The 25,470-nt window shown below is 62.1% G+C and overlaps 6 protein-coding genes across 8 annotated transcripts in view; 2 read left to right on the forward strand and 4 right to left on the reverse strand.

Moving 5' to 3' along the window:
- Positions 1 to 141: 141 nt before the first annotated feature.
- Positions 142 to 2,535, forward strand: INKA1 (inka box actin regulator 1). The gene is made up of 2 exons (XM_061458236.1): positions 142 to 356; positions 1,619 to 2,535. The coding sequence occupies exons 1-2, from the start codon at positions 306 to 308 to the stop codon at positions 2,483 to 2,485; spliced, it is 918 nt and encodes a 305-aa protein (XP_061314220.1). The 5' UTR covers positions 142 to 305; the 3' UTR covers positions 2,486 to 2,535.
- Positions 2,534 to 10,831, reverse strand: UBA7 (ubiquitin like modifier activating enzyme 7; the record flags this gene model as incomplete). Its single annotated transcript, XM_061458199.1, has 23 exons — positions 2,534 to 2,790; positions 3,081 to 3,181; positions 3,252 to 3,353; positions 5,147 to 5,338; positions 5,426 to 5,512; positions 5,599 to 5,708; positions 5,879 to 6,059; positions 6,415 to 6,489; positions 6,593 to 6,776; positions 6,912 to 6,976; positions 7,213 to 7,409; positions 7,487 to 7,652; positions 7,772 to 7,927; positions 8,007 to 8,087; positions 8,168 to 8,275; positions 8,479 to 8,637; positions 8,718 to 8,864; positions 8,958 to 9,055; positions 9,154 to 9,295; positions 9,379 to 9,469; positions 9,657 to 9,925; positions 10,534 to 10,699; positions 10,773 to 10,831. Coding segments are annotated over 23 exons (3,063 nt in total), but the record flags the coding sequence as incomplete, so codon positions are not given.
- Positions 10,832 to 10,841: 10 nt separating this feature from the next.
- TCTA (T cell leukemia translocation altered) lies at positions 10,842 to 11,547 on the forward strand (the record flags this gene model as incomplete). Its single annotated transcript, XM_061458200.1, has 2 exons — positions 10,842 to 11,185; positions 11,448 to 11,547. Coding segments are annotated over 2 exons (387 nt in total), but the record flags the coding sequence as incomplete, so codon positions are not given.
- A 48-nt stretch (positions 11,548 to 11,595) lies between these two features.
- On the reverse strand, positions 11,596 to 14,102 carry AMT (aminomethyltransferase). The gene is made up of 8 exons (XM_061458235.1): positions 13,390 to 14,102; positions 13,223 to 13,303; positions 12,981 to 13,112; positions 12,749 to 12,827; positions 12,485 to 12,630; positions 12,223 to 12,403; positions 11,943 to 12,098; positions 11,596 to 11,831 (listed from the first exon to the last, which is right to left on the reverse strand). Exons 1-8 carry the CDS (start codon positions 13,669 to 13,671, stop codon positions 11,653 to 11,655), a joined length of 1,236 nt encoding a protein of 411 aa, XP_061314219.1. The 5' UTR covers positions 13,672 to 14,102; the 3' UTR covers positions 11,596 to 11,652.
- Positions 14,103 to 14,109: 7 nt separating this feature from the next.
- Positions 14,110 to 17,476, reverse strand: NICN1 (nicolin 1, tubulin polyglutamylase complex subunit). The gene is made up of 6 exons (XM_061458237.1): positions 17,297 to 17,476; positions 16,625 to 16,798; positions 16,067 to 16,180; positions 15,575 to 15,646; positions 14,405 to 14,509; positions 14,110 to 14,254 (listed from the first exon to the last, which is right to left on the reverse strand). The coding sequence occupies exons 1-6, from the start codon at positions 17,459 to 17,461 to the stop codon at positions 14,213 to 14,215; spliced, it is 672 nt and encodes a 223-aa protein (XP_061314221.1). The 5' UTR covers positions 17,462 to 17,476; the 3' UTR covers positions 14,110 to 14,212.
- A 1,102-nt stretch (positions 17,477 to 18,578) lies between these two features.
- The window catches only part of DAG1 (dystroglycan 1), a 52,580-nt gene continuing 45,688 nt past the window's right edge, over positions 18,579 to 25,470 (reverse strand). For all 3 annotated transcript variants that reach the window (XM_061458220.1, XM_061458219.1, XM_061458221.1), the window contains exon 3: positions 18,579 to 21,445. In XM_061458220.1, coding sequence (XP_061314204.1) covers positions 19,037 to 21,445 — 2,409 coding nt within the window. In that variant the 3' untranslated portion in view covers positions 18,579 to 19,036. The remainder of the gene's footprint in view (positions 21,446 to 25,470) is intronic.

Below are 25,470 nucleotides of genomic sequence, written 5' to 3' on the forward strand. Positions count from 1 at the left end.
CTCGACTGGTGCCCCCAGTCCTGCCTCGCCCGGCGGTGCCCGGGTGGTGCTGGCGCGGGGCCCCGGGGCGGCGGGGAGGGGCGGGGCCCCGGGGCGGCGGTGCCGGTGCCGGTACGGGCCGGGCTCACGTTACGGCAGCCTCATTGGCTGCGGCGGGGCGGGGCAGTACCGCCCAGGCAGCGCCGGGAGGCGGCGGGGACGGGCGCGCTCCGCTGCTGCTGCTCCTCCGCCGGCACCGGAGGGACCGGGAGCGGGACCGGGAGCGGGAGCGGGACCGGGCTGGGCCGGGCCCGGCCGGGCCGGGCATGCACAGCGCCCGCCAGGAGGCCTGCCCGGGACAGCTCGGCGCCGAGCGGGTGAGTGCTGCCGCGGGCACCGGGAGGGGACGGGGCAGCCCCGCCGGGGCATCTCCGTGATGTCAGGGTGTAGCCGGTGACATCAGTGCAGTGACATCATGGCGAGGCCCAGGCGGCGGCGCGGGGGACGGGGGTGACCGCGGGTGGCCGTGGGACGCGGTGTCCAGCCGTCAGGGTGCTAGCGGCACGGTCCCCCCTGCGCGGCCACTGCCGCCCAGCTGGGCTGCCCTGCGGGACAGGCGGTGACAGGGTGGCCCAGCCGGCTCCCCTGGGCCTGCCGCACGCCTGCCCGGCTCCCCATCGGCCGGTGCGACGGCGTCCCCGGCCAGCGCCGGGACAGGGCAGCCCGAAGAGGTGGCACGTCGCCAGTGGGGCTGGCTGGGAGGGTTCCAGTCAGCGGGGAAGGGGACAGGAACTGAGACAGGGACGGGGACAGGGACAGCCCGGCCAGCAGCTCCGTTGGTGTCGGCCAAGGGGGACGGGTTTACTGCTACCGGGGAGCGATCCCTCCTGCTTGCTCGGCTTCCCGTGGCTCCAGAGCAGAAAGGAAAGCGGACGTAACACCCTGCTTTGGGGTTCAGACAATAGGAATTCAAGAGAGAGGAGCGGCCCAGCTGCAGGAGCCAGCCGCCCCTTCCAGCGCCCGTCAGGCCATACTCCGCTCGGCCCCGGCTCTCCTGCCCCCCACGCTCTCTGCCGCTGTTGAGGGTCCCTGGCCCTGGGCGCAGGCCTGGCTGCACCCTGACGTCAGCCGGGTGTCCCCGGCTAGAGGGCACAGGGTGGGAGGGGTGGCCCTGCCAACGCGTGGGGGGAGCGCCGCACCCCAGCATCCATGGGTGCCCCGAAGCTGCAGCCTGCCCTGTGCCACAGAGCAGGGTCCTGCACATGGGGTGTCCCCGCTGCCGCCCCACCGCGGTGGGGGGGGGGGGGGTTGAGGGGCCAGCTGGGGGGCAGTGGGGCGCCCGGCTCCTACGTGCCGTGGCCCTGTGTCATTTCCCGCAGGCACGGCCGGGGCTGGGTGCCTGCTTGCTCACCTGACATGCTGCTGCACGCCGCCCGGCTCCACGCAGGAGCAGCAGGAAAGCGGGGCCCGGGGCTGCAGGCAAGCTGGAGCCTGCGTCCTGCTCCCCGCTGCGCGCCCGGCTCTGCCAGCAAAGCCCACCTGATTCGGGGCTGGGGGCACAGGGGGCACAGGATGGGGGTCATAGTGCTGGCCCGGAGGGAGTGGGGACAAACGCACTGACCTGCCCTTTTCCCACCAGGGGTGCCAGCGGGAGGCCGGGGCAGCACCACGGGCGCACATGCACAGCACACGGCCAGCACCACATCACGTCGTTGGGCCCCCCCGTGCCCCATGCCCCCCGCGCCCCGGCTCGGCGGCGGACTCAGCCTGCAGCCTGGAGGCAGGGGGTGAGGAGGAGGCGGGGGGGGGCCCGGCCACCCGCTCCCCCCCAGCCAGCGAGCGCAGCCTGGAGTTCGACTCGGGGTATTCGGAGGCGTCGGGAGGCACGTGGCGGGAGGAAGAGGCTCCGGTGCGGAGGCGGCACCCGCTGCCCTGCCAGCGCGCACACCGGCTCTCGGCTGGCCCCGCCGCCCCCCCGCCTGCCCCCGCCCGCCGCATCCGCCCCAAATCCACCTCGGACGCCTGCCTCGAGCACTGGCGGGCACTGGAGCCAACCGACACACAGGACTGGACCGTGGCGCTGCTGTCACAGAGCCGGAATCGACAGCCCTTAGTGCTGGGTGACAACTGCTTTGCTGACCTGGTAGAGAACTGGATGGACCTGCCCGAGGTGGGCACTGAACCTCGGCGCCGAGCCAGTGCTGAGCCTTCCCGCCGGCTGGCCAAGCCTCCTGCCTTCCTGCTCAGCCTCTCAGGCAATGTGCGCCGTAAGCTGGCCAACATGGCCCGGCCTCGTGGAGCCGAGGGTGCCCGGTCAGGGGGCCGTGATGCCACCAAGCGTTTCTCCTGCCCGCTGGGGCTGGGTGGGCAGCCCAAGGGTGCCTGCTTCCACCAGTCCCACAGCAACATTGCCCAGCTGGCCACGGACTTCCACCGCTTCACTGCCCTCATGAACAGCCGCAGCCGCCAGCCCATCATCTGCAACGACGTTATTGGCTACATTTAGCCCTGCCCGTGCCCTCCTCTGCTGTAAATAAACCCTGGTTTTGTACGGTATGGGCGCAGCGATGTTTATCGAGCGGGGCTGCCTGCACCCCACCTCTGGGGTATGTATGGGGTTTTGTGACAAGGGCCAATGCATCCTGAGGCTTTTATCGCATGGGGTCGGGGATGCCAGCCCTCCCTCAGGGTAGGAAGCACATGAGAGGGGGACGGGTAGCTTCAGTCTCAGCATCCTCTTCCTCGCACACATACTCCAGCTTCAGCACCCGCTGCTGTGGCTCCCCGGCATTCTCCAGGGTCGCTGATAACCTGTAGCAGGGAAAGGGGGTCTTGGGGTTCTCTTTTGCCCCCCCTAGGCTGGCTTGGTGCCCCAGGGGAGCCCTAGGACCCTCTGGGTCACCTCGCCTGGCCAGGCTGGGGGGATGTAGGGGCCGGCAGTGAGGGGCCGGGCAGGGGTCCCGCCATGGGAAGTGCTGCCGGCAGGATGTTTATCCAGCAGCTGGCTGGGAGCTGCACTGCAGCTGGAGCAGCTCAGGATGGAGGAAGATGTGTCTGGCAGCACCCACAGGGCAGGACTGAGCCTAGAGCTGTGGACCTACCTCTGTTTCTGCATCAGGGCTCGTATTCCTTCATTCTCCCCGCTGTCATAGAGTACAGTGAAACCATGCAGGAGCATGGTCACGGTCCAGCCATGTGTCCTCTGCAAGAGGTGGGTGTCAGGATCCTGCCAGGGTGATCCAGTGGGGTGCTGGGTCCCACGCAGGGCTCACCTGCATCCAGTCTAGTATGTTCTGGACTGTCATCTCCTCTCCGTCTGCACTGACTGCCTGTATCTCCAGCCGGTCCCAGCAGCTCCACTCCCGCCCACAGTACTGCAAACGGGAGTTCAGGGTAGCAGCCAGCACTGGCACCCCACATCCTGGCTCCCCAGCCCCATAAAGCAGGGACTGATGGGGCATGAGGGCTGGGGTACAGCAAGAGACCAGTCTGAGGCAGGGGGACAGGGACACATGGTAGTCCAGAGGCAATGGGGGACACAACTGTCTTCCCAGCCCTGCTGAGATCCAGGGGTATGGAGGGGCACAGTCCTCCTCCTACCATTGTTGGGCCTGGGGGGCAACAGGAGCATGGCTATCATCCCCGCTGCCCAGCACCACCAGGGTCTAGGGACCCCAACATCACTCCAAGGGCCAGGGTTGGTGTGGGGCTGTCCCTGTCCCCAACCGCGGGCCAGGAAAAATGCACAAAGGGCCATTGAAGTGTTGCCCAGCCCCACACAATCGCCTCTTCTCACGCCTTCTTCCCCCCTCCCTCCCCTGCACAGAGCCCAGCTCCTGCCCAAGGGGGTCAGCGAGGCATCAGCCCTGGGGCCAAGTGCCGGATGCAGCCCCATGTGTCTGGCACGCCTGCGCTGCCATCTGCCCTAGCTGCGGGCAGCACCAGATCCGGCCTGGCCCTGGCCACAGCCCCTCTCGAGATGGGGTGCTCACACCTGGCTGCTTCCCTCCTGCCTCCTGCTGCCTTCTCACCTTCTGCCTTCTGCTGCCTTCTCACCTTCTGCTGCCTGCACTTATCCCACCAGGGTGGAAAGGGTTTAACTCCATCCTCACCAGGACAGCGACTGCCCAGCACAGAGGAGACACCACTGTCCATCCTGGCACCCCAGAAAGTGCATCCATCTCAGGTGGGCTCCCCAGGCCGTGCAGGACCGCAGGTCATGTCACACAGGTCTAGGAGACATGTGCTCCCACCATGGCTAAGCAGCCGGACACAAACCATCCTGCCGAGGGTCACAGAGGTGCCGGGTGCTCTCCAGGTACTTGAGGGCATGGGCAGCACCAGCAGCATCCTCCACCCAGTGATGGTGCCAACGCAGGGGCATGGCAGCCACGCTGCAGCAGGCTGGGCAGCTGGTGGAGTGTGAGGGGGCTGTGGGGCAGCCTGAAGCAGTGCTAGAGCTGGCGTAAGGCAGTGGATGTGCCTCCCTCCCCCTCTTCCTGCCCCCGGCCCTGGGCCTCCCGGGCCAATCTGGTTCCAATCGGCGCTTCCTGCCATGCCGGAAGGGCTGCCTCGCACGCCATAAACCCCCAGACAAAGGGGCCTCTATTGCCCAGACGGTCCCATTCTGGCCCTGCCCCGGCCCCCACTCTCCCCCCTGGCAGAGCGGCTGCGGCCTGGCCCCCCGCCATCAGGACCCCCGGCCCCGCTCCCCCCGGACAGCCCTTCCCGGCCCGGTGCCAGCTGCGCTCTGGCTGCTGCAGCTGGTTTCCATAAGCCAGATGTGTACAGCTGCTGTGGTCCCCTGGCTGTGGGGCTCATCATGGGGCCCACTGTGGGGCAGTGGGGCTGCCTCAGTCCCATGGACACCCCAGAGTGTCCCAGTTGGGCCCAAAGCCGGGGCAAGTGGGACAGTGGCAGCCACTTGGTTCCGGGGGGCAGACACAGGCAGGAGCTGGTTCCTCACTGCCTGGCAATGCGCCCAGGCTGTTGCAGTACCTGAATCCATTTCTGGAGCCCCATGGCCAGGGCTGTCCTTCTTGCATGGCCTTGCTCCTAGGTCCCCTTGACATGGCCCCACATCAGCTGCCACTGAGAACTGGGGCACCCCAAGACCCCTGGGCGCCCCCCCCCCGACCCTGTCCTGCCCTGGGGAAGAAAGACCTACCCAGTAGACAGAAGATGGTGGGGGCTGGAAGCGGAGCAGCAGGCAGTCAGACAGGGAGAAGTTGCTGTTGCGGTAGCAACTGAGGTCCTGGCACCCCCACACCAGCTTGTAGACCTCCAGGCACGCCAGCCCAGCCACAGCCGCTGTGGTGGTGATGATGGCAGGCACGATCCGCCCTGTGATCCGCTTGCTCTGAGGACAGGAGGGGTGTTACTGGCTGCCCTGCACAGGATGGGGACCCCTGCACAGGCAGGGATCCCCATGGGTTACCCATCTTACCATCAGCCGGCTGGCGGCAGGGATGCTGTAGCTCTCTGCACGCAGGTTCGATGCTGCTGTGATAAAGTCTATGTGGATGTCATTGTCCTGTGGGGAAGAGTATGGGGAGATTAGCATCCCCTGGGGACACCAACCCCCAGGCTGAGCAGGGCTGCCTGCATAGCCCTGGGTACCTTCTCAAAGTGGATGGGCTCCATCAGGGGCACTTGCGCTTCTTCATCCCCTATCAGCTCCTGTCTCTGCTGCCCCAGGTCCCGGGTGAGCTCTTCCAGTCTCTTGTCATCTGGGGGCACAGGGACCCCAGGGGTGGTACCCTGGCACTGTGGGGGCTTGGCAGGATGCCCCCTCTCGGTCTGAGTGCTCGGGCAGGGATGAGCAGCACTGCAGCCCCACTACCACCAGGCTGGACCTGGGAGCCTGGGGACATGTCCTGGGGGACCCAGGGAGCCTCACCTGCCAGCACCTCCTCCTGCTCCTCTGTGAAGTGGATCTGGAATCCCTCCTGGGGCACGAAGGGCGGCAGGACCACACTGCGGAGGACAGTCTGGGCGGATGCACGGTCGCTGCATGGTGGTATCTTGTGTGACTGGGCAAAGAGGTGGGCAGCACACATGATGTACTCCAGGTGGGTGTCCTGTGGGGCAGAGTGGGGGCCACGGAGTGCCTTGTTGGGGTGGTTCATAAGCCCACACGGCCAAAGACTGCCTGCACTGCCACTGTTGCGCAGAGCAGCCTGGCTTTGCCCTGAGGTAGACATGGAGGTGCCTCTCCTCCTCCAGACACAGAGCACACATGGGCTGTTCCCAGAAATGCCTCCACTGACCAGGAGACAAGGACAGACCCAGCCCAGGGCCTGGCAGCCCCAGGTGGGCTGTGGCAGGGGGAGCACAGCCACAGTCAGGCATGCACTGTACCCCCTGCACAGGTTCAACTGTGCCCCTGCCCGCGCTGTCCCCAGCAGGGACCCCACAGCTCCTCCTTGCACTCACATTGTCGGGGTTGAATATCAGTGGATGGGGACAGGTCCTGTCCCATGCCCAGAAGGGGACACCCGGCCTGACTTCCTGGCACAGAGAGGGCAAAGTCAGGCCCTGGGATGCTGCAGCAGGGTGGGCAGCGCAGGGCAGGTGATGCTGGGGGTGCCAGCCCCATGGGCACTGTGCTCACATGCTCCGGGGGGAAGGTGTGCAGCAGCTGGGCAACGGCATCATGGGAGCAGCTCTGCCAGTGCCGGCGAGCCCAGCGAACGCAGTCCTGCCAGTCCCGTGGCCACTCCTGAAGGCTCCTCCGCACTTGTTCCAGGACCTCCACGGCCTTCCCTGTTGGCAGCTGCTCTGGGAAAGCCGGATCTCTGCAAAACCAGGCACCACTGCCGCTGGCCTCGGAGCAATCCCACAGGGCACCCAGGTGGGACATGGTGGTCAGTCCCCTTCTCCCCATCCTCTGGCAGCCCCTCCCCTGGCACCACACCCCCAGGCCCACTCACTCCATGAAGCGGTTGACATGCTCCGCAGGCAGCTGGAAAAGCCCCTCAAACTCATCACAGGCCCACTGTGGAGGGGGAGCAGGTGTTGAGTACTGGGACCCCACAATCACATCACCCCCAGCCCAAGCCCAGGGGGAGGGAGAGGCCATGCTGGGGCTGGGGCCAGCGGTAAAGCTTGTGCTGCCAGCAGGAAGCAGCTGGGGCCATATCCTGTGCGTGGCCCACTGCCGGGAAATGGGAAAGGAAGACAAAGGTCCCGGTGCTTCTTACTGGGTGCTGGTGCCGGTGTGGCACAGCCTACCTGCAGTGTGTGCTGGATGGTGTGAGGGAAGTACCGGAGGGTGCAGACAGGGAAGGTGTCATCCTCAGGGGCAGCAGCCAGCCCCAGCAGCTTGGTCAGGTGGGGCACCATGGCCAGTACGTTCCCCCGTGGTCCCTCCGTACCCGAGTCCAGCAGTGGCGTGAGGTAGCGGAAGCGGCAGCTCTCCAAGTAGGCACCTGCAGGGAGCCGGGGGTGCCGGGGAGCTGGAGGGCATGTCCAGGGGCTTGGCCCCTTTACCCCTCTCAGCACTCACGTGCCTCCAGCGTGTCCAGGGCACTAGCAACACCATCCAGGTGCCGGAAGAAATCATCCCCGTAGAGCATCTCGGTGGCAGGTCCCACCTGATTCTGATGAGCTGTCACTCTGATATCGGGGTTCATGCGCCACACAGCCGCTGCAGCCACCACTGACTTTGGCTTCTGCCCAGGCAGAGAGAGAGAGGGTGGGCAGCTCTCCCCACCCCACAGCCCAGTGGGGCCAGCAGGACAGGCAGGGTGCCCTCTGGGGGGAGCTCGGCCACCGCGTCGAGGTGCCTCACCGATACATCTGCTGAACGGTAGAGGAGCTGCCGATGGAGGTTGGAGAGGGCGACGGTGTCCATGTCAATGACAGTGATGTGCCCCTCTGGCCCGGCCGCCAGCCCCATCATGGCAAAGTTTTTGAGCAGCTCACAGCCGATAGCACCAGCTCCCACCTGCCAGGGCAGAGCCACTGCAGCTCCCCAGGTGCTGCTGCCTGCTCTGCAGCCTCTCCTGGTGCCCACCCCAGCTCACCACCAAGTACTTCTGGCGGCCCAGCAGCTCTTGGAATGCGGCCCCGAAGACGGCAATCTGCCCATCATAGCGACAGCCCCTCTATTGGGACGGAGGAGCTGCGTGAGCACAGGAGGCCACAACACCCTGGTACCCAAGTCACCCTCTGTGTGTGCTCTCACCGGGACACAGTCCTCCTCTGTCAGCTGTGTGACCCCCTCCAGCGCCAGGCACTCAAGGGCATCGAAGTACAACCACTGGTCTAGGGGCAGGAACTTCCCAGTGATGGCCTGGGGCAAACGGGGCCCTATTGGTCCAGCTCCATGGCCAACAGGGTCCCCGGTCCCCATAAACCAGCCCAGCCTTGCCGCTCAGCCCAGTGTCCCCAGACAGGAGCAAGTGCCCTCTCGTGGTCACCAAACACTGTAGACACTGTAGGTCACCAAACACGACCAGTGGGACCGCAGGGCCCGGAAAACCCCATCCCGCTCACCTTCAGGGCCTCCTGGGCTGCCACGGCCCCGACAACAGCAGCCACAGGGCACAGATCCCCTGCACTGACGCTGGCAAAGGCTCGCACGACGTCCTCGTCCAGGGGACCAGGCTGCACCGCCAGGCTCCACGCCAGCTCCAGCACCCGCTTGGCATCCGCCTGCGGGCAGAGGGGTGACGGCAGTCCCAGGCAGGGTGGTGGGAGTCGGCAGGGTGGGCAGGGGCAGGACAGGGACTCACTGGTGCCCTGGGCCGGGGCAGGCGACCCTGCTCCTTACAGAAAGCGTGCAGGGCCTGGAAGGCAGCATGGAGGCTGCAGCTGCGCGGCAGCTCCGAAGGATTTGCCACTTGGATCTTGGGCTCTGCCAGTGCCTGGGACAGGGGCTTCTGCCGACACAGCACCAGGGCTGAGGTGAGCACGTCAGCCAGGCTGGGGCATGGCAGGATGTGGCAGCACCATGGGACCAAGGGGGCACTTACATAGGAGCGCACCTGGGGCAGCCGCACCTGCGAAACCAGGCCCCTGCAGCGGTAGTGCGAGAAGGACCTGGTGTCACCAATCTTCAGCCTGAAGGCATCTGGGGACGAGAAGGGCATGAATGTCACGGCCACCACCAAAAACCCAGCAAGTTTACCAAACCTGGGCCAGAGCAGCCAGGATTCCCTGGTGGCTCACCCATCACTTGCACGGGGACAGGCTCCAGGCCATTCAGCTCCGTCATCCCCTCCACACCAGAAAATGTCACCAGGTCACCATCACTGAAGAGGTGGCCACGGCTGCCCTCCATCCCCGTGCATGTCACTATGCCTGGGTTGCCCTGAGGAGGGGAAGGGATGTGAGATTGGGGTCCTGGAGGAAGCAGCAGTGTTCTGGGGGAGCCTGCAACAGCTGTTCTCCTACCTTGGAGATGTGCTTCACGGCAGCACATACCGGCTCCCCTTCTGCTGGGTCATTAACGATGAAGTGCTCCCCAAAGTCGCAGAACAGCTGCCTGGACAGGACAGATGGGGTTTTGCCAGAGGAGCCACCTCACCAAGCTGCCTGAGCACTGCCAGGTCCTGCCTGGACAGAGCAGTCATGCCAGTGGGATGGGGAGATGGGCTGCAGAGCAGGGCTGGGGACTCTGGGGACAAGTTGACCCAGAGCCAGTGGCAGGACCCTGTATAGAGACCTCTTACCCCGCCAGCCCCTTAGCGTCAGCCACGATAAAGCAGATGCCTTGGGCATGGCAGAAGTTCCCAATGCGGATCTGCTCTTCCAGCGGGGACCCGGTCAGCACCACCACGTGTGCCTGTGCTGTGAATGGGCTCTGCTGGAAGGAGGTGAGGAAGGCCTCTGACAGCTCCCCGGTGTAAGCCACCACTGCCACGCGGGGGTTCAGCTCGGCCAGGGCCTGCCGGGATGCCTCGGCTCGGTTCTGCCCTATGTCGCTCTCCCGCAGGAGGAACTGTGGGGTGGGCATATGGCGGGTTCGGGGTGCTGCTCACCACAGCAGAATGCCCCACAGGACCTTGCCAACGCTGGTGGAGGCCCTGTGATGAGGACCACACCTGTGATACGGGACACCTCATGGGCCCTACCCATGACAATGAGGGGGCTCCATAGGCCATAGCCATGACAATGAGGGGGCTCCATGGGCCATAGCCATGACAGGGACCTCCCATCCCACATTCCTTACCAGGACCCCGTGTATCTGGTACTGGAAGCCCCCTCACACCACACCCATGCAACAGGGATCTCCCAGCTGCACCTACATTCATTACTGTGAAATCCCCCCACACCAGTACCTAGTACTGGGACCCTCACTGGTACCTGTACCCATCACCAGGACCCCTGTCTGTACCCAGACCCATTATGGGGACCCCCATCCACACCTGTACCCATTACTGGGACCCTCGTCTGTAACCTACCCATTACAAGGACCCCTGCCCATGCCTATTACGAGGATCCCCACCCACACCTGCTCCCGATACCGGCACCCCCGTCCTCCCGCCACCGAGACCCTCACCTGTACCAGTCCCTGTTACCGGCCCCCCCCACCCGGCCCCGCCGTACCTGCTGGCCTCGGTCGGCTAGGGAAGCCTCTCCGCGGTCGTGCAGCACGACGCGCCCGGTCCCTGCCAGCACCAGCGCCGCTGCCACCTGCGCTCCTGTCCCGCGGAGCCCCGACACCAGCACCGCTGCCCCGGACAGCCGGCGTGCGCCGCCGCCCAGCACGTACCTGTGGGGCACGGGCCGTCAGCGGGACACGAGGCGCGGGGACCCGCAGCCCCAGCCCCGAATCCGCTGCTCACAGCTGCCGCGAGTACAACCCCTCCTCGGCGCTGCCGCCATAACGGCCCCGCCCGCCATAACGGCCCCGCCCGCGGTGCTTCCCGGCAGCCATGTCGGCGGGCTGGCAGGCGCCGTGGAGGGCGCTGGGTGCGCTGGGCCGGCAGCTGGCGGACGAGTGGGCAGAGCAGGACGTGCGGTCCGCGCTGTGCCAGTTGCTGCTGCTCTGGCTGGGGCTCAGCCTGCTGGGCGTGCTGCTGGCCTGGCGTGTCTACGGCGAGGCGGTGGCCGAGCTCTGCTACCGGACGGACCCCGCCGCCCGCCGCCCCCGCGGAACTGCCTCCAGCCCCGGGCCCGCGCGGCCCCACGCTCACTCCTTCTCCCCCGCAGGCCGGGCCGGACGCAACGGCGCTGCCGAGCGGCACTGCCTGCCCCGGTGAGTCCCGACCGACACCGGGCCCCGACCGCTTTCACCCCCGCGTCGCGGCCTCCCCGCCCGGCACCGGCACCTCCGTGAGCCGCCCCCCCCCAGCCCTGCATGCCCCCGAGTGTCCTCCGGGTAGTGCCACCGTACCCAGCGAACGGCCCCCCCCGCGTCTGCATCCGCACACCAGTGCTCCCAGTAAATGCGGCCCCAGCCAGCCCTGCCCGCTGCCGGGGTGCTGCCCAGCCCAGCTCATGCTGCCCCTCTCTTGCAGGGACGGCCTGGCAACGGAGCCAGGGAAGACGCACCGGGAATGAGGACTGCCAAGACGGCTGGGCGCTGCCTGCACCATTAAAGCGCTGTGCTTCCCCTGCCACCCCTTGCTTTGGCACCTGCTGCCATCACCACAGAGGAGACAGGAGACTGGGGCAGGGACATTTATTGGGGCTGGGGCACTGTGCCCGCAGCAGGCGATGGCCTCACTTGGCCGTGTAGTACTGGGTGGGCACGAAGGGCATCTTGGTGACAAGAGCTGGGTGCTGCTTCTTCCGCACCTCGACGGTGAGTGTAGTGCCAGCCCGGCTGTGCACTGCCTCCACGTAGCCCATGGCGATGTTCTTGCCCAGGGAGGGCGAGGGGCAGCCGCTGGTCACAGTGCCTGCGGACATGAGGACAGGGGAGGTGAGCAGGGGCTGGCAGTCCCAGCACCCTCCCTTGCCACAGGCGCAGTTTGGGGTTATACCCACACAAGCCCCGCTGCCCCACCCACCCACAGGAGTGCCCTCAGGGTCCAGGATGGCCATGTGGGGCCGTATGGGGGGTCCCACTGACGTCAGCCCCACACGCCTGCGTCTTGGCTTCTCTTTCACTTGTGCCATGATGATCTGTGCGCCAGGGAAGTCCATGGCTTTGCGCCGGCGCTTCCCTGTGGGGCAGAGACGGGGGAGGGTCTTTGATGTCTCCTGGTCCCCTTCTGCCCTGTTGGGGACCTGGGGACACCTCACCCCTCTGCTTGCCCCAAGGAGGAAATGGCCATGGCCACAGCCTACCCAAGGTCCACATCAGCCCAGCCTCAGCAGGTGTGGTGGTCTCATCGATGTCGTTTCCATAGAGGCAGAGCCCGGCCTCCAGGCGCAGGCTGTCCCTGGCTGCCAGCCCTGCCGGCCACACGTCCGGGACACCCAGCAGCTGCTCAGCCAGTTCCACTGCCCGCCCTGCGGGCACTGAGATCTGCAGGGGACATGGCAGGGTCAGTGGGACATGGCTTTCCCCTCCCTTGGTGCCTCGGTACAGGTGCAGCTCCCAAAGTACCTCCACGCCATCCTCGCCAGTGTAGCCGCAGCGCGTGACCCGGCAGCCTGGCACGCCAAAGACCGTTGTGGTGATGCTATTCATGAAGGAGAGCTTGGCTAGGTCATCTGACAGCCCCGCCTGCAGCACCCGTGCCATGGAGGGACCTGGGGAGGCAGGTGTCTAGGAGATGGCAGTGTCCAGGGAAGGGTGGGATGGGAAAAGGGCACTGACATCTACTGGGCAAGGGCCCAGAGGAGGGCAGGCCCTTGTGGGCCCTGCTACCTTGCAGAGCCAGCAGAGCGTTGTCCAACACCTCCACATGGATGTCACCACCGGTGGCCTGCAACTCTGCTGCTCTGCCCTGCCAGGGTGACAGTGCACTGCTGCCCTGGGGGCCAACCCCATGTGTGGCCATAGCCACCTCTGTGCATGCAGCCACAGATCTCCCCAGGAGGTGGGAAGACTCATTCCCACAGCGCTTCCCCCCTCCCATGGGGTTCAGGCAGCCATGTACCCTCATGATGGCCAAGTCCTTGTCAGCGCAGCCGGCGTTGGACACAACATAGAGGTGATCTTCCAGTGTGTTGGTGACAATGAGGTCATCCATGATGCCGCCTCTCTCGTTGGTGAGCAGCGTTAGGGTGCCCTGTGGGACATGGCCCTCAGGAGCGCGGGCAGGCTGCTCATGTCCTCCTGTGTCCCTCTTGGACATGCCCAGGGCCCTCTGGCCCTGCCAGACACCTTGTACCCCCATACCTGTCCTGGCTTCAGCTCAGCGATGTCCCCCACCACCAGGCTCTCCATGAACCTGATGCGGTCCTGGCCGTACACACGAGTCTGGAATAGGCCGGGAGGGGCGTGAGGCCGTGTGGGTGACCCCCGTAGTACACACACACACACACACACACACCCCCCCCGGGTACCTGCAGCATGTGGGAGACATCGAAGAGGGAGCAGCGGCGGCGGGTGTGCAGGTGGGACTGGAGATGGCCTTGTTCGTAGTGCAGCGGCAGGCTCCAGCCCGCGAACGGCACCATCCGCCCGCCGCGGGACCGGTGCAGCGCGTCCAGCGGCGTCCGCTTAAGACTCTGCCCCGCCGCCGCCGCCTCTGCCCCCCCGGGGCGCTGCTCCCCGGCCCCGCGGCGAGGCGCGGAGCCCTGCGGGGGGCGGCGGGACAGCGCGGCGCGGCAGCCCGCCCGCAGCATCCTCCCTCCTTCCCTCCCCGGCACAGCCCGGTACGGACCCGGGGCGCCTGGGACATGGAGTCCGGCCGGCCCCCGACCCGCCCCCGACCCGCCCCCCGGCGCCGGCCTGGGGGTATGCTGGGGCACGGCCACCCGCCTTACAGACAGGCACGCACAGGCAGGGCCAACGTAGCAGCTTTTAGTGGTGGTGGAAGCACCCCCGCCCGCATCTCCTCGGTCCCCCTTGTCCGCGGGAGCCTTTTGTCGCGCAGGCAGGGCCAGGGGCTGCTGCCTGGGGCAGACGCAGGGTGCGGGGACCGGCAGAGCGACGGGAGCTGGAGGGCACCGGCCTGGGAGAGGCTCTCAGGGGCCTCTGGGGCGGCAGCGCTGCTCACCGCGGGCAGACAGCACAGGAGGAGCTGGGGAAGGGCACGGGGAGGGCCCAGAACACACGCACACACCCCCCCCCCCCCAGCGCCACAGGGACAAAGGCCGATGTGGGAGCACTGGAGTCCGCTTGGGCACGGGGCAGGCAGCTCCCTCCGGCCAGCACCGCCAGGGCTCACGTGTAGGAAAGCAGGTTGACATCGTAGCAGCCATCCACCTGGGAAAGAGAACAACTGTCAGCCCTGCACTGCACCATCCCTCTACCGGGACACCCCAAACCCCCATCCTGCCAGGAGCAGCCCCTCCAGCAGGCTCCCCCAGCAATGTGGCCAGGCTGAAGATCTGTGAGCAGGGTGGTGGAACTCACGTCGAAGCGCCCGATGCGGGCAGCTGCCTGGCGAGTGCGGATCACCTCTGTCAGCACCCACATTTGCTGGACCTCTGTTGACACCTTCTCCGGGTCAGGTAGCTCCTGGAAAGAAACAGGCACAGTGCTGCAGAGTGGGAATGGGCCAGGTGGGCTTAGTCACTGCAAGCTTGAGCAGTGGTGTGGCCGGATGGCTGTGCTCCCTGGGAACCAGGCACTATCCAATAGTGCCCATGCTCCCAACCTGCTGGTGGTTTCTCAATGCAGGGTAAGCAGGGCCCCACTCTAGGAAAATGGGTGGCTGAGGACATGGGTGACCCTGATCCCTGGGTGCCATGGTGCCGACACAGCCCACCTCTGCTGGCAGGCACCCAGGATGACAGAAAGCATAGCGCTGGCTTATGATTAAACACCTAATTGCACAGTCTGGAGTTTCCCAACTGCTTCCCTCTGCAGTGCTCTCTGGGTTTGGTGACAGAAAGCCTGCTGCAGGTTCTGGTTCACCATGGGGGCCAAGTGGGACCCATGGGCTCAGCAGCAGCTCCCCAGGCTGGGGTGAAGCTCTGCACTGCTTCTGCCCTGGCCAGCCCTGCCCACAGTGCCAAGGTGCTGGTGGGTGCTTCGTGCCAATGCCCGTGGCATCTCCCTGGACCATCCCTTGAGAAGGCGGATGTGATCCAAGCAAGAGACTGGGGTGTCCTCCCCAGCAGACAGTGGGCAGGGGCCTATGCTCCCAAGTCCTGCCAGGCCTGGCAGAACCCTTGCCACCGATGCAATGTGAACTCCACAGCACCCAAGTTCAGCAGCAGAACTGCTGTGCTGCTGCTGGGCAGTGTGGCACGGCTCCTGGCCCAGCCTGCTCTTGGCTGATTCTGCAGGTTCTCACAGACCAGCTGCCCCCTGTGCCTTGCTCTGCCCAGATTTTGCTCACTGGAAGCCGCTGCCAGGCAGATGTGCCTCACAAGCTGTAAATGCACCATAGCTGTGAGCTCCCTCTGCCCATGGGCTGCCTTGGCTGGGCAATGTATTCTGCAGCATGCACCTTCCTGGTGGGGTCTGGAGCCAGTGGGGCAGGGTTGGGGCTAGCAGCCCCACCAGGGATGCTAAGGTCCATGGCCAGCACCCCACACAGGTCTCTCTTCCCCCCAGTACCTCAGCAAGGTCACTCACCCCAGGCAGGCTGGCTGGCTGCTCCGGAGGGGTCAGCTGGGAGAGCCAGGAGGGAAAATCCGTCTGGGGGCTCTGAAACACATCCAGAGGGTCACATAAGGGTGTCCCCAATACCACCTCCATCTCTCACACCATGCAGCACGCTACGTGGTTCAAAGCCCCGGCATATTTATATTGCTAGGGATGTAAGTGACACTTTACCATCATTAAAGGAAATTTTGTGTTTTGAGTTGTTGTTTGCCACCCTTGAGTTGTTGCAGTAACCTCCAGCTCTAGCCCTGCTTGTCAAACATCTACCTCAGGAATAGGCAGGGCTGGGGCTGGCTGGAGCCATTCCTCCCTTTGGCCCCCAAGAGCTCCAGCAAAGGATAAGGACTTGGACCCACATCCTTGTGTCCACACGAGGGAGCCTGAAGCCCCCATAGCTGCAGGGAGCAACACTTGAGAAGTGGCCTTGCATGGACTTGGGGAGGGCAGCTCCCACCCGCTCACCTTCTGTCCAGGGGGGAAAATCTGCAGCTCCTCGATGGTGAACTGGAGCCAGACTGGGGAGGGCTGCCGCAGAATGAACCGTACTGCTGTCACCTGGTCCATGTCACACAGCATCTACTGGGGCAAGGATGGGGACAGCAGTCACCAACAGGGGCTGGCCAGGCCATGCTGCGCAGGGACAGCTTTTGGGATTGTAAGGGACCTTAAAGCTCATTCAGTTCCAACCCCCTGCCATGGGCAGGGACACCTCCCACTAGACCAGGTTGCTCCAAGCCCTGGCCAACCTGACCTTCACGGACACTTCACTCTAGACTTCCTCCAAAAAAACCCAACCCACCCTGAACGGAAGGAGCCCGAGGGAAGTGTCACCTCGTGGTGGCTGTCTGGGCTGAGCGCGGCAGGGGCACGACCAGCACCAGGACCCTCGCTGCTGGGGGTGTACACGGTGGGACATCAGCACAGGGCCTTAGGGACTGGGAGCTGTCCTTGGGGGGTGGGCAAAGAGGGGTGAGCCCCAGAGCACGGGTGATGCCACGGCCACCGTGCAGCCGTGCCGACCTGGTTGCGGTGGAGGGAGAAGTAGTCCTGCGCGCCCTGCTCGGTGTGCGGGCAGGGCATGAGGCACATGTCCCGCAGGCAGGTCACCCAGCGCCGGGAGCCGCCGGGGCCGGGCCGCTGCACCCGCACGCTCAGGAACGCCGTGTAGAAGTTCTTGAAGACGATCTCCTGTACCTGCGGTGGAACCGGCGGCTCAGATCCCGCCCCGGCGCCTCCAAAACCGGCAGCGGCATCCCCCACACCAGCACCCCTCTTAGCAGAGCCGGTATCCCCCACACCAGCAACCCCCTTACCGACCCCAGCGCCTCCTCCCCATATCGGCACTGGCAACTCCACCCCACACCAGCACAACGCCCCCCAAACACCAGCACAAACGCCCCCCCTCAGTACTGGAGCCTTCACTCCCCATACCGGAACCGGTAACACACACCCCCCAAAAAGGCACCGCCCGTGCCCTCCCATACCGGCACCAGCATCCCCCTCCTCCGCTACTGGGACGGGCACCGGCACCTGGCCACCCACCCCTAGCATCCCGCCCAACACCGGTACGAGTGTTGTCCCTGGCAATACCGGGCACCGCCACCGGCATCCCCTCCCCGCACCGGGACCACTCCCCCCAGCACCCCTCTGTCCCCTCCACAGCGGTACCGTCCCGCCCCAGGCCGCACTCACATCGGCGGCGGCGCCGCGGGGGAAGCGCAGGTCGATGACAGCGACCCCGGGCCGGGCGGGCTCGGTGCCCCCGCTCAGCTGTAGCGCGGCGGCGGGGCGGGGTGCGCAGGGAAGCGGGGAGCGGCCCGGCCCCACCGGCGGCCCCGGCCCCGCCGCTCCCGACATGGCGGCGCCGCGCGGCCGCCCTTCCTGGGCGGGACCGGCACCGGGGCGATGCCGACCGGAAGCGGGGACCCCACTCCCGCCAGCAGGGGGCGCCGCTCGCCCGGTGTTGGTGCGGGGGGCGCGCGCACGCGTTACCGGCGGGCCGGGCCCGTTCACCGCGGGCAGACCCCCCCCCCGCCCCCGGCAAGGGCGGCAGCAGCGGGCGCGGCCCCGGTGCGTGCCGCCGAGGTGACCTGTCCTCCCGGCAAAACCGACCCGAAAGGGCGCCCCGGGAAAGCGCGGATCCGAGCGTAGTCGGCGTCAAGGAGAAAGAGGGGGAAGGGAGGGAGGCGGCGGCCGCGGGGGGCCGAGCTCGTACAAACGGCGGGCAGCGCTACACCGGGTTTAACTCTTTTAATAAACTTCTGGAGGCTGTATCAAAACTCTTGTAAAAAATCAGGTTTGAGACTTCACTGATGGTTTTACTGTGAACTGACCCTGTCCTGCTTTTTTTTCTTCCCCCCTTTTTTTCCCTTCTCTTCCCCCCCTGCCCCTTTAACCTTTTATCTTTTCCAACAGCATCCCGGCACTGAGCAGCCGGGAGGAAGTGCACAACCCGCAGCCAGGGGCTGGGGAGGCTGATCCAGCACCGCTCCCAAAAGCGGAGGCAAAGAGACAGCACCAGCCTCAGAGAACGCCCCCCCCCCCCCCCCCATCATCACTCAAACCCCTCTCGGGGTGTGCGGTTTGCTCAATAAAAGGCCACCCCAACCCCAGTACTCGAGGGGAAGAGGAGACGCTGTTGCATCATGGGGGTCCCACTCACCCTCTGGGCACAGTGCTGAACCCAGAGGTACCCGCAGCCAGTCTGACTCAAGTGATGACTACTGCATGATGTGAGAGAAAATAGCATTTCTTTCATTAAAAAACAAAATTAAAAGAATCGACCCCCAAATCTAGAAGCTGATCCCCACCTCTGAGGAGGAGGAGGTTGGCTGCCCTCCAGGGTCTCTCCTTAACCAGCCCCCTATCACCCTGGAGCTCAGCTGCAGCACAGCACTGCCCTCCCCTTTCCCAAACCTACACATCCCGGTTTAGGGGAACAGCAGATTAAATGTAAAAACTTAAAACCATCGGCTTCAGAAAGTCCCTTGAATTTAATTATTTTGTTTTAGGCTACCTTTCATGTTACGTCCTGTAGCTAGACACACGTGAATAGAAAAAACAGTACAGTTAGTGTTAAAGGCAAACAGCGGAGACCCAGAGTGCTACCCCAGTGCTGCCTGCTCTTCCCGTCCCGACCCATCCCATCCCCTCCCTGCCCGCCGCCCGGCCCTGGCCCGAAGCCCAGCCGCCAGGAAGGCGTGTTTGAGCCGAGATTTTTTTGTTTCTCTATGAATAAAATAAAACCAAAGCTTGTTAGGCAAAAATAAAACAAGTGTCCCCCCGAGTCCCACGAGTGCAGCGGGCACAGCCAGGGAGCGTCTGCTGGGGTTCTGTGTTCCCGGCTGGCGAGGGGGCTGACGGCCCACAGACAGCACTGGTGTGGAGCTGGAGTGGAGGCCCCTTCTCCCCCCCCCAAGATCCTCCTGTTCGTTAAGGGGGCACGTAGGGTGGCGGGGACCTGTATGGGGTCATGTTCTTCGGACGGGAGCCTTTGCCTTCCATGGGTGCGGTGAAGGGTGGGGGGGGCTGGTAGGGCGGTGCATTGGGGTCCTCATCCCGCAGCGGTGTGTACTCCCCGATGGTGTCCTGGTTAAGCGGCGTGGTCTCTGGCATGCTCTGGTTGGGGTACTCTGGGGGGGGCAGTGGGGCTTTCTCCTCCTGGAGGATGAGGGGCATGCTGGAGGATGGCGGGGGCTTTGAGTCATCCAGCTCATCAGCAAAGATGATGGGCACGCCTTTCTTTATGAAGGTGGCCTGGTCTTCGATGGTCAGCTTTCCTTTTCTCTTCTTGCGGTAGCAGATCATAGCAATGATACCGGCCACGAGGAGGATGGCGGCCACCACCACGGCAGGGATGACGGTGTGCAGGTACACATCGTCCTCGCTGCTCTTCTCGGGGTCTTTGCCTGCTGCCACCGTTGGCGTCGCCTCCGAGATCACCCTTCCATCCTTTGTCACGGGGATGAACTGGATGTGCCTGCAGCTGCCAGAGCCCACCACCGACACATTCAGAGGCTTGAACTCAGGCTGCAGGACGTTGGAGAACCCCGGGCTCGGCCTGCCAGAGTCATCCGCAATTTTTTTGCTCAAAGTCCGGATCTGCTCTCGGGGGCAGGGCTCTAGGGGCAGTGTGTTGTTCGTCCACTCCACTACGATGGAGCCTTTGGCAATATCCTGCACTGTGATGGTGCTGCTGTTCCTGTCACCGAATGCCAGAGCCAGCTTCTTTACCAGCATGATCTTCTTATTGATGTCATTTACCACAGCATTGTGGTCCCCTTCCAGCCTGGCCTTGAACTTCACCGGTGACTTGTCCCCATGCGGGCGTTTGTGGACATGGATTTCAAAAGCATCCACCGCAAAAAGCCCACCTTTGTCAGTTGCATACATGAAGTACTCGTGCTTCCCTATGTGGCTGTGGTCGGGCATGCCGTACATGAGCTGGCTGGTGCTGTTGAACTGCACCCACGAGTTCTCCTCTATCATCTGCTGCTCCTTCAGCTTCAAGGTCAGCTGCAGTTTATCAGTGGTGGTATCCTCCTTGTCATAGAAGGTATCCGATGGTATTTTAACCTCAAAGTAAGTACCTTCCCAAGCATCGACCCTGTCAATGTGGTTTGTCAGCTTGGGTGGCTCATTTGGCTCCCAGGGCCGGGGGATCCCGCTAGCTGTGGTGCGTACGCGGGTTGGTGGTGAGGCTGTTGTCAGCTTGGAGATGGGGGATCTGGTGGTGCTGGGGGGCTTTGTTGGACGGGGTGTTTTGGGTCTCCGAGTAGGCCTTCGTGTCATCGTTGTGGAGGAATCTGTGGTGGATGGCGTGGCTGGCTTCAGAGTGGAGACTCTTGGTTTCTTGGTGGTGGTTGTGGGTGGTGTGATCACTGCCGTGGGCTCTACGTACCCTGGCATCGTGGGGCGAATTGGCACAGTGGCCGTGCCAGTGCCTTCTGCTACCCTGGTTGGCTGGATGGGTCCCAGAGTGGGTGTCTGGACGATGGGGCCTCTCGTTCTGATGGTGACTGTAGGCTTCCTCGGCAGCGGTATGGGCTCCCGGACCGGGGGTGCCGTTGTCTCTGTTGGAGGTGCAATGGCAGGTGACGTTGGGGTGGGGACAATCCTGGTCGGTGGCTCTTGTGCGGCAGTAGTGGGTGGCCCGATGGCAGTCAGAGGCGTAGGGGTGGCATTGATCTGCCGCCGCATCCTCTTTGGGAGGTGAGGCTTCTTGTTAGCAATGTGCCAGCCAACAACAGGGTAGCCCAGGCGGGCAGACATGGTTCCTTCCTTAGCTGGAGCCTCCACCTTGCTGATGTTGGGGACACTGTTTTGGCTCAGAGAACATCCCAGTTTCCATGAAAGTAAGGCCCCGTTTTCCACCACCTTCTTTGCATTTCCTGGTCCAGCCATGAAAGCCGACATGTCAAAAAGTCTGTTATTTACAACAGGAACCAACTTCATGTTGTGAAGTTCTACCTCTGAGAAGCTTCTCATTCTGCTTAAGAGTTCAATCCTCTGCTTTGGTGTCATTTTTGTTAGGTCGGCATCCAAAATGACAGTTAGGATGGTGACTGGCTCTTCCGAGCCACACACAAATGGTGCCGCATCACTCGTGTCTTGGATGGCTGCTCGCACTGACTGAGGCTCGTTGTGGTCTTCTTGGTGGACCTCAACAGAGAAGACGTTTGCAGTCTGTGGCACATAGCTCCCATTGGGGAAGGGCTGCAGCGTGGTCACCGAGATGTAATGGACGCCCTTATCTGTGTCAAGGGGCAGCCCTTCCAGGGAGCTGCTCTCCGCGTTCCAGTGTAACCAGGAAGGCAAGGAGTCCTTCCCAGCTTCGGAGATCTACCAAAGGAAGAAAAGAAGAAGGTGCTCTTAGAAGTACATCATTAGCACAGGTTTTAGCAGTAATGACACTTAATTTGAAGGATTAAAGAAAAAAACCTGAAGCATAAGGAGGGAAGAACATCCTGGCTACAGAGAAACAGCCTGTGTCTTCTCCTCTCTATGGTGGCAAGGACGAGCTCTGTAGGGCACTGGTCCCAAAGGGTTTCAGGAGCCACAGGAGGTCATGAAGCCCTGTAAAGGTCCCTCACCTGCAGGCACCAGCTCTCTAGCACTTGCTGTGCAACTACGAAGCACAAGTGGTTCATTTTCTTTGAGGGCAGAAGGGGAGTTTAAGTCATGGGGACAGCTACAAAGCTGAGGATGAAGTTACACCACGCAACAGAGACGATCCAACAACTGCCCTCTTCCCACCCCCTCCTCTCCCATCCCTGCTTTCTCACTCCTTTCCTCTCCTGATCATGCCCTGCAAGCCCATCGCTCCAGTGGCCTGACATGCGGCCAGCACAGCACTGCCACAGAGTGTGTGCAGCCAGGGTCTCAGCACTGGGGCATTGCTGGACATGGCACACAGCGGCACACCAACCAGGGCTCAGGTTAGCTTAAGACGAGAAAGATTTCACTTTCATACAGTACCTTGCTTCTGCAGACTACAAACAAGTGGCTTTGGCCAGACCACAGGCACCTCAGGACTCCAACACACTATTTAACTACCTCTTTTAGGTCAACAGCAACACCTTTTCTTTTACATGACTTGTGGTGCAGACTGATAAAGCACAGTCCTCCCCTTCAAACTGCCCAGCGCCAAAGCAGGGCCAAAGCATGCAGCGATGGGGTGTCCCTACAGTCTAGAGGAGCAAGCTTGTGGTAACCTCACTGGCTGCCTCCTCTTCCCAGTCCTTCTTCATCCATTTGTACCTTTCTCAGCCCACCCTCCTCTCTCAACTTCAGGTCTCCTTCCCAGCCAGCCCATGCCCAGACCCTGCAGGTCTCCTTTTGCTCATGTGGAAAAGACCCAGATTCTCTCCAAAATGCCACCAGCCCAGCTGACACCCTGTCAAGGTGCTCTCTGCCCCATGCAGGGGAAAGCCACATGTGTCACAACCTGCGGGACTCCTGCCTCCTGCCCTGGGCTGTAGTTGAGGGTGGATGCAAACACATACACCCCCCCCCAACTCCAGCTGACATCCATCCATCTGCTCTATAGCCACTCATGGATCACAAGGCACTGTAGAGCCACCAAGGCTGCACAGTGGAATGGGTGACAGCGCCAGCTTGGCCAGCTGTGACATTTCCTGGGGCTATAGGTACAGCAGGACAAGTAACTTGAGCTTTGCCCGGATGAGTTTCAAAGTGCCCAGGCTGGGCTTCACCACCAGGTATCTCCCCAGAGGAAACAGGGCGTTTTGGGGCTCACAGGGACACATTTAGCAGCTTGGTTGAGGCTCTGGGCTTGCCTCAGTCCAACACAGGGGGCTCTGGTTACTCTGCAATTCTGTAATGCTCATGCATATTTCATAGTTTATCCAAACGCAACGCTGGGCCAGGAGTTTCACAAGGAACACTGCCTTGCAGGAGTGCCCCTGTGTCCAGCAGTGGGTGCAGAGATGGGGCTGGACTCCCCAGACCTGCCAGCCACAGGTCCTGCTTGGGAAAGCCCCTGGGATGGCATCCAGAGCGATGCCCAGTGCTGCAGGGCTGGGCAGACCATGAATCCTGGGCACATCTCCCCCATGCCCGGTGCAGGCAGCACACTGAAGGGAGGGCAGTGGGGCTCACAGAGCACCCCTGCTGCGGGTTTCAGCACACTGAAGGGCCTGGATGTGTGGCTTTGCAAGAGTAACATAGGACCCAAAAGCATTTTGGTAAGAGGAGCATGAAAAAGCTTTTGTGCAAGAGCCGCAGCGGGTTTCGGCCATGATCACACAGGCACCACCCGCATTCCTTGCCTCTGCAGAGGATCAGCCCCGTGTTCACCCAGCCTGGACAAGCTGCAGAGCACATCATGAGACACATGCTGGGTACAGTTTATAGAGCAGAGTTTAAAGCTATTAGCACAGTTTTTGGTTAACTCCTCAGCAGCAACATCTGAGAGCAGGAAACTGAGAATCTTGCTTACATCAGCTGGAAGAAACCACCCCATGGGACCTATACCCCTATACCCCAGTGCAGCCCACCTGAATCAAGGTCCTGAGATGTGAAAGTGCTTCCACTCAGCCTTGCTGTTCACCTCTGCTCCTGGCAGCCAACAGCAGGTTTTGGCAGGGCTGCTGCTGCATGCCCACAGCCCACCACAGCAATGACAGGAGCTGCTTTTATCCCAGCCCTTCACCTGAGACCGGCAACATGGAGCCAGGCCTCCTCCAACAAAGGACCAAATTGTCCTTCCTTGGCATCTCTTCTGCCAAGAGAGAACAAAGGCAGGGGCTGCTCCTGCCCAGCCAGAAGGGCTGAGCTGCACTTGTGTTCCTTTAAAAAAGGGTAATTCCATCACACCCTTTAAAAACTGAGCTGCCAGGACAGTGCCCAGTGGAACCCAGCACTTACAGCAGCAGGATCTGGATGGTGCCACTCCTTATCCCCTCAGCCAAAATTAGCCACTAACCTGCCATAAGGGGAGGAGGAAGGGCAGGGCTGGGCGCACAACAGGAACAGAACTTTAAGAAGCCAGGACAAAGGCCCAGCATTACGGAGACTCACACAATCAAGAAGGATAAAAATGTTAATAGCGAGTGGTTAAATGCACGCTGAATGTGTAATTTCAGGCTACATTTGGAACAAATCTTTCCTTTCCATGCACTCTGCAAAAGCCCTTAATTACAGGATCACACACTCCACAGCCATCCTCCAGAGCTTTCCTGGGAGTTGGGATTTGCTGCTGCTCTGTCCTCCCCGGGCACAGCCTGTGACTGGAAGAGAGGCACAGCAAGCATTACCATACCTAATCCCACGTCACAGGGTGCATCTCCCTTCAACCACGTGTGCTCCCATGCTTGATAACCAAACTACTTAGGAAAGGTGGCCGACCCCTGTGCAAAATGGACAGTGAGAGTGGCACTAGCCACCCTGAGTATTTCTGCTTGGAAACTCATTTTTAAGCTACAGCTTACATATGAGCTCATGCTCTTAAGGGCCCATGCTAGAAAATGAAACTGCAGCTAGACAGATTCACACTGAAAAAAACTAGGCTCTCCTGAAAAACAAAAACAGGCCAGGCAATCATCACCTACTGGGACAACTTGTTCTAGCAGGGATGCAACGGTTGCAAAACATTTCTAAACCCACTTAAACTTGATCTAAAAAGAGCTGAGCTAGTTCAGCTGCATTCAACCTGTGAGGAGATGTGGACTGTTTCTAAGGGTTCTGCAAGAGGTGATTTTAACAAAATCACATGCATTACGCTGATGAAATCCATGATGATGCCTGTGCCTGGGAAACCTTTGGGAAGGCAACAGGTTTGATACCATGGCTCTGCTTTAAACAGAACTGCTGCCCTGGCAGCAGAATCCATCTGTGCTCACATGAAAAGAGACCAGCAAGATTAGGGTAGATAATTAAAGCGATTATCAGGCTGAATAAAAATACTTGTTCCTAAATGAAGGCTAACCAGAGGAGCCGTTGGTGTGGGTCTGTCCTGGTCGCAATTGCTGCTGTGGTCATGATACGGTGAACTGTGGACTCTGTTCTACCAATGTTTCCTTCAAATACTGCTTCAAAGGGTGTTTGTTAAGGCTACACATAGTTAATGATTTGGGATCTCTAGTTTCCATGTTAAAAGTTTCCTTGTTTTCTATGTATGCAATAAATATGAGCCTTAAGCCCTGCCATTTCCCGCAAGGGCTCTGGTTTCAAAATAACTCTTCCGTTGCTCAAGAGGAAAAAGAAAAGGCTGTCTTTGTTTTCCCATTATTTGAGATAATTGGAAATAAATGCTTATAGGTTAAAGATTACACAAACCTGGCAGTGTATGGAAGACCATTAAAAATTACCTGTGTCTGGGATTCGATACCCATACAGTGGCCTTG

This window comes from Pezoporus flaviventris, unplaced genomic scaffold (assembly GCF_033815535.1).
Source record: "Pezoporus flaviventris isolate CSIRO_AGI_PZ_B2104156 unplaced genomic scaffold, CSIRO_AGI_Pfla_v1 ptg000026l, whole genome shotgun sequence".
Taxonomy (NCBI): Eukaryota; Metazoa; Chordata; class Aves; order Psittaciformes; family Psittacidae; genus Pezoporus; species Pezoporus flaviventris.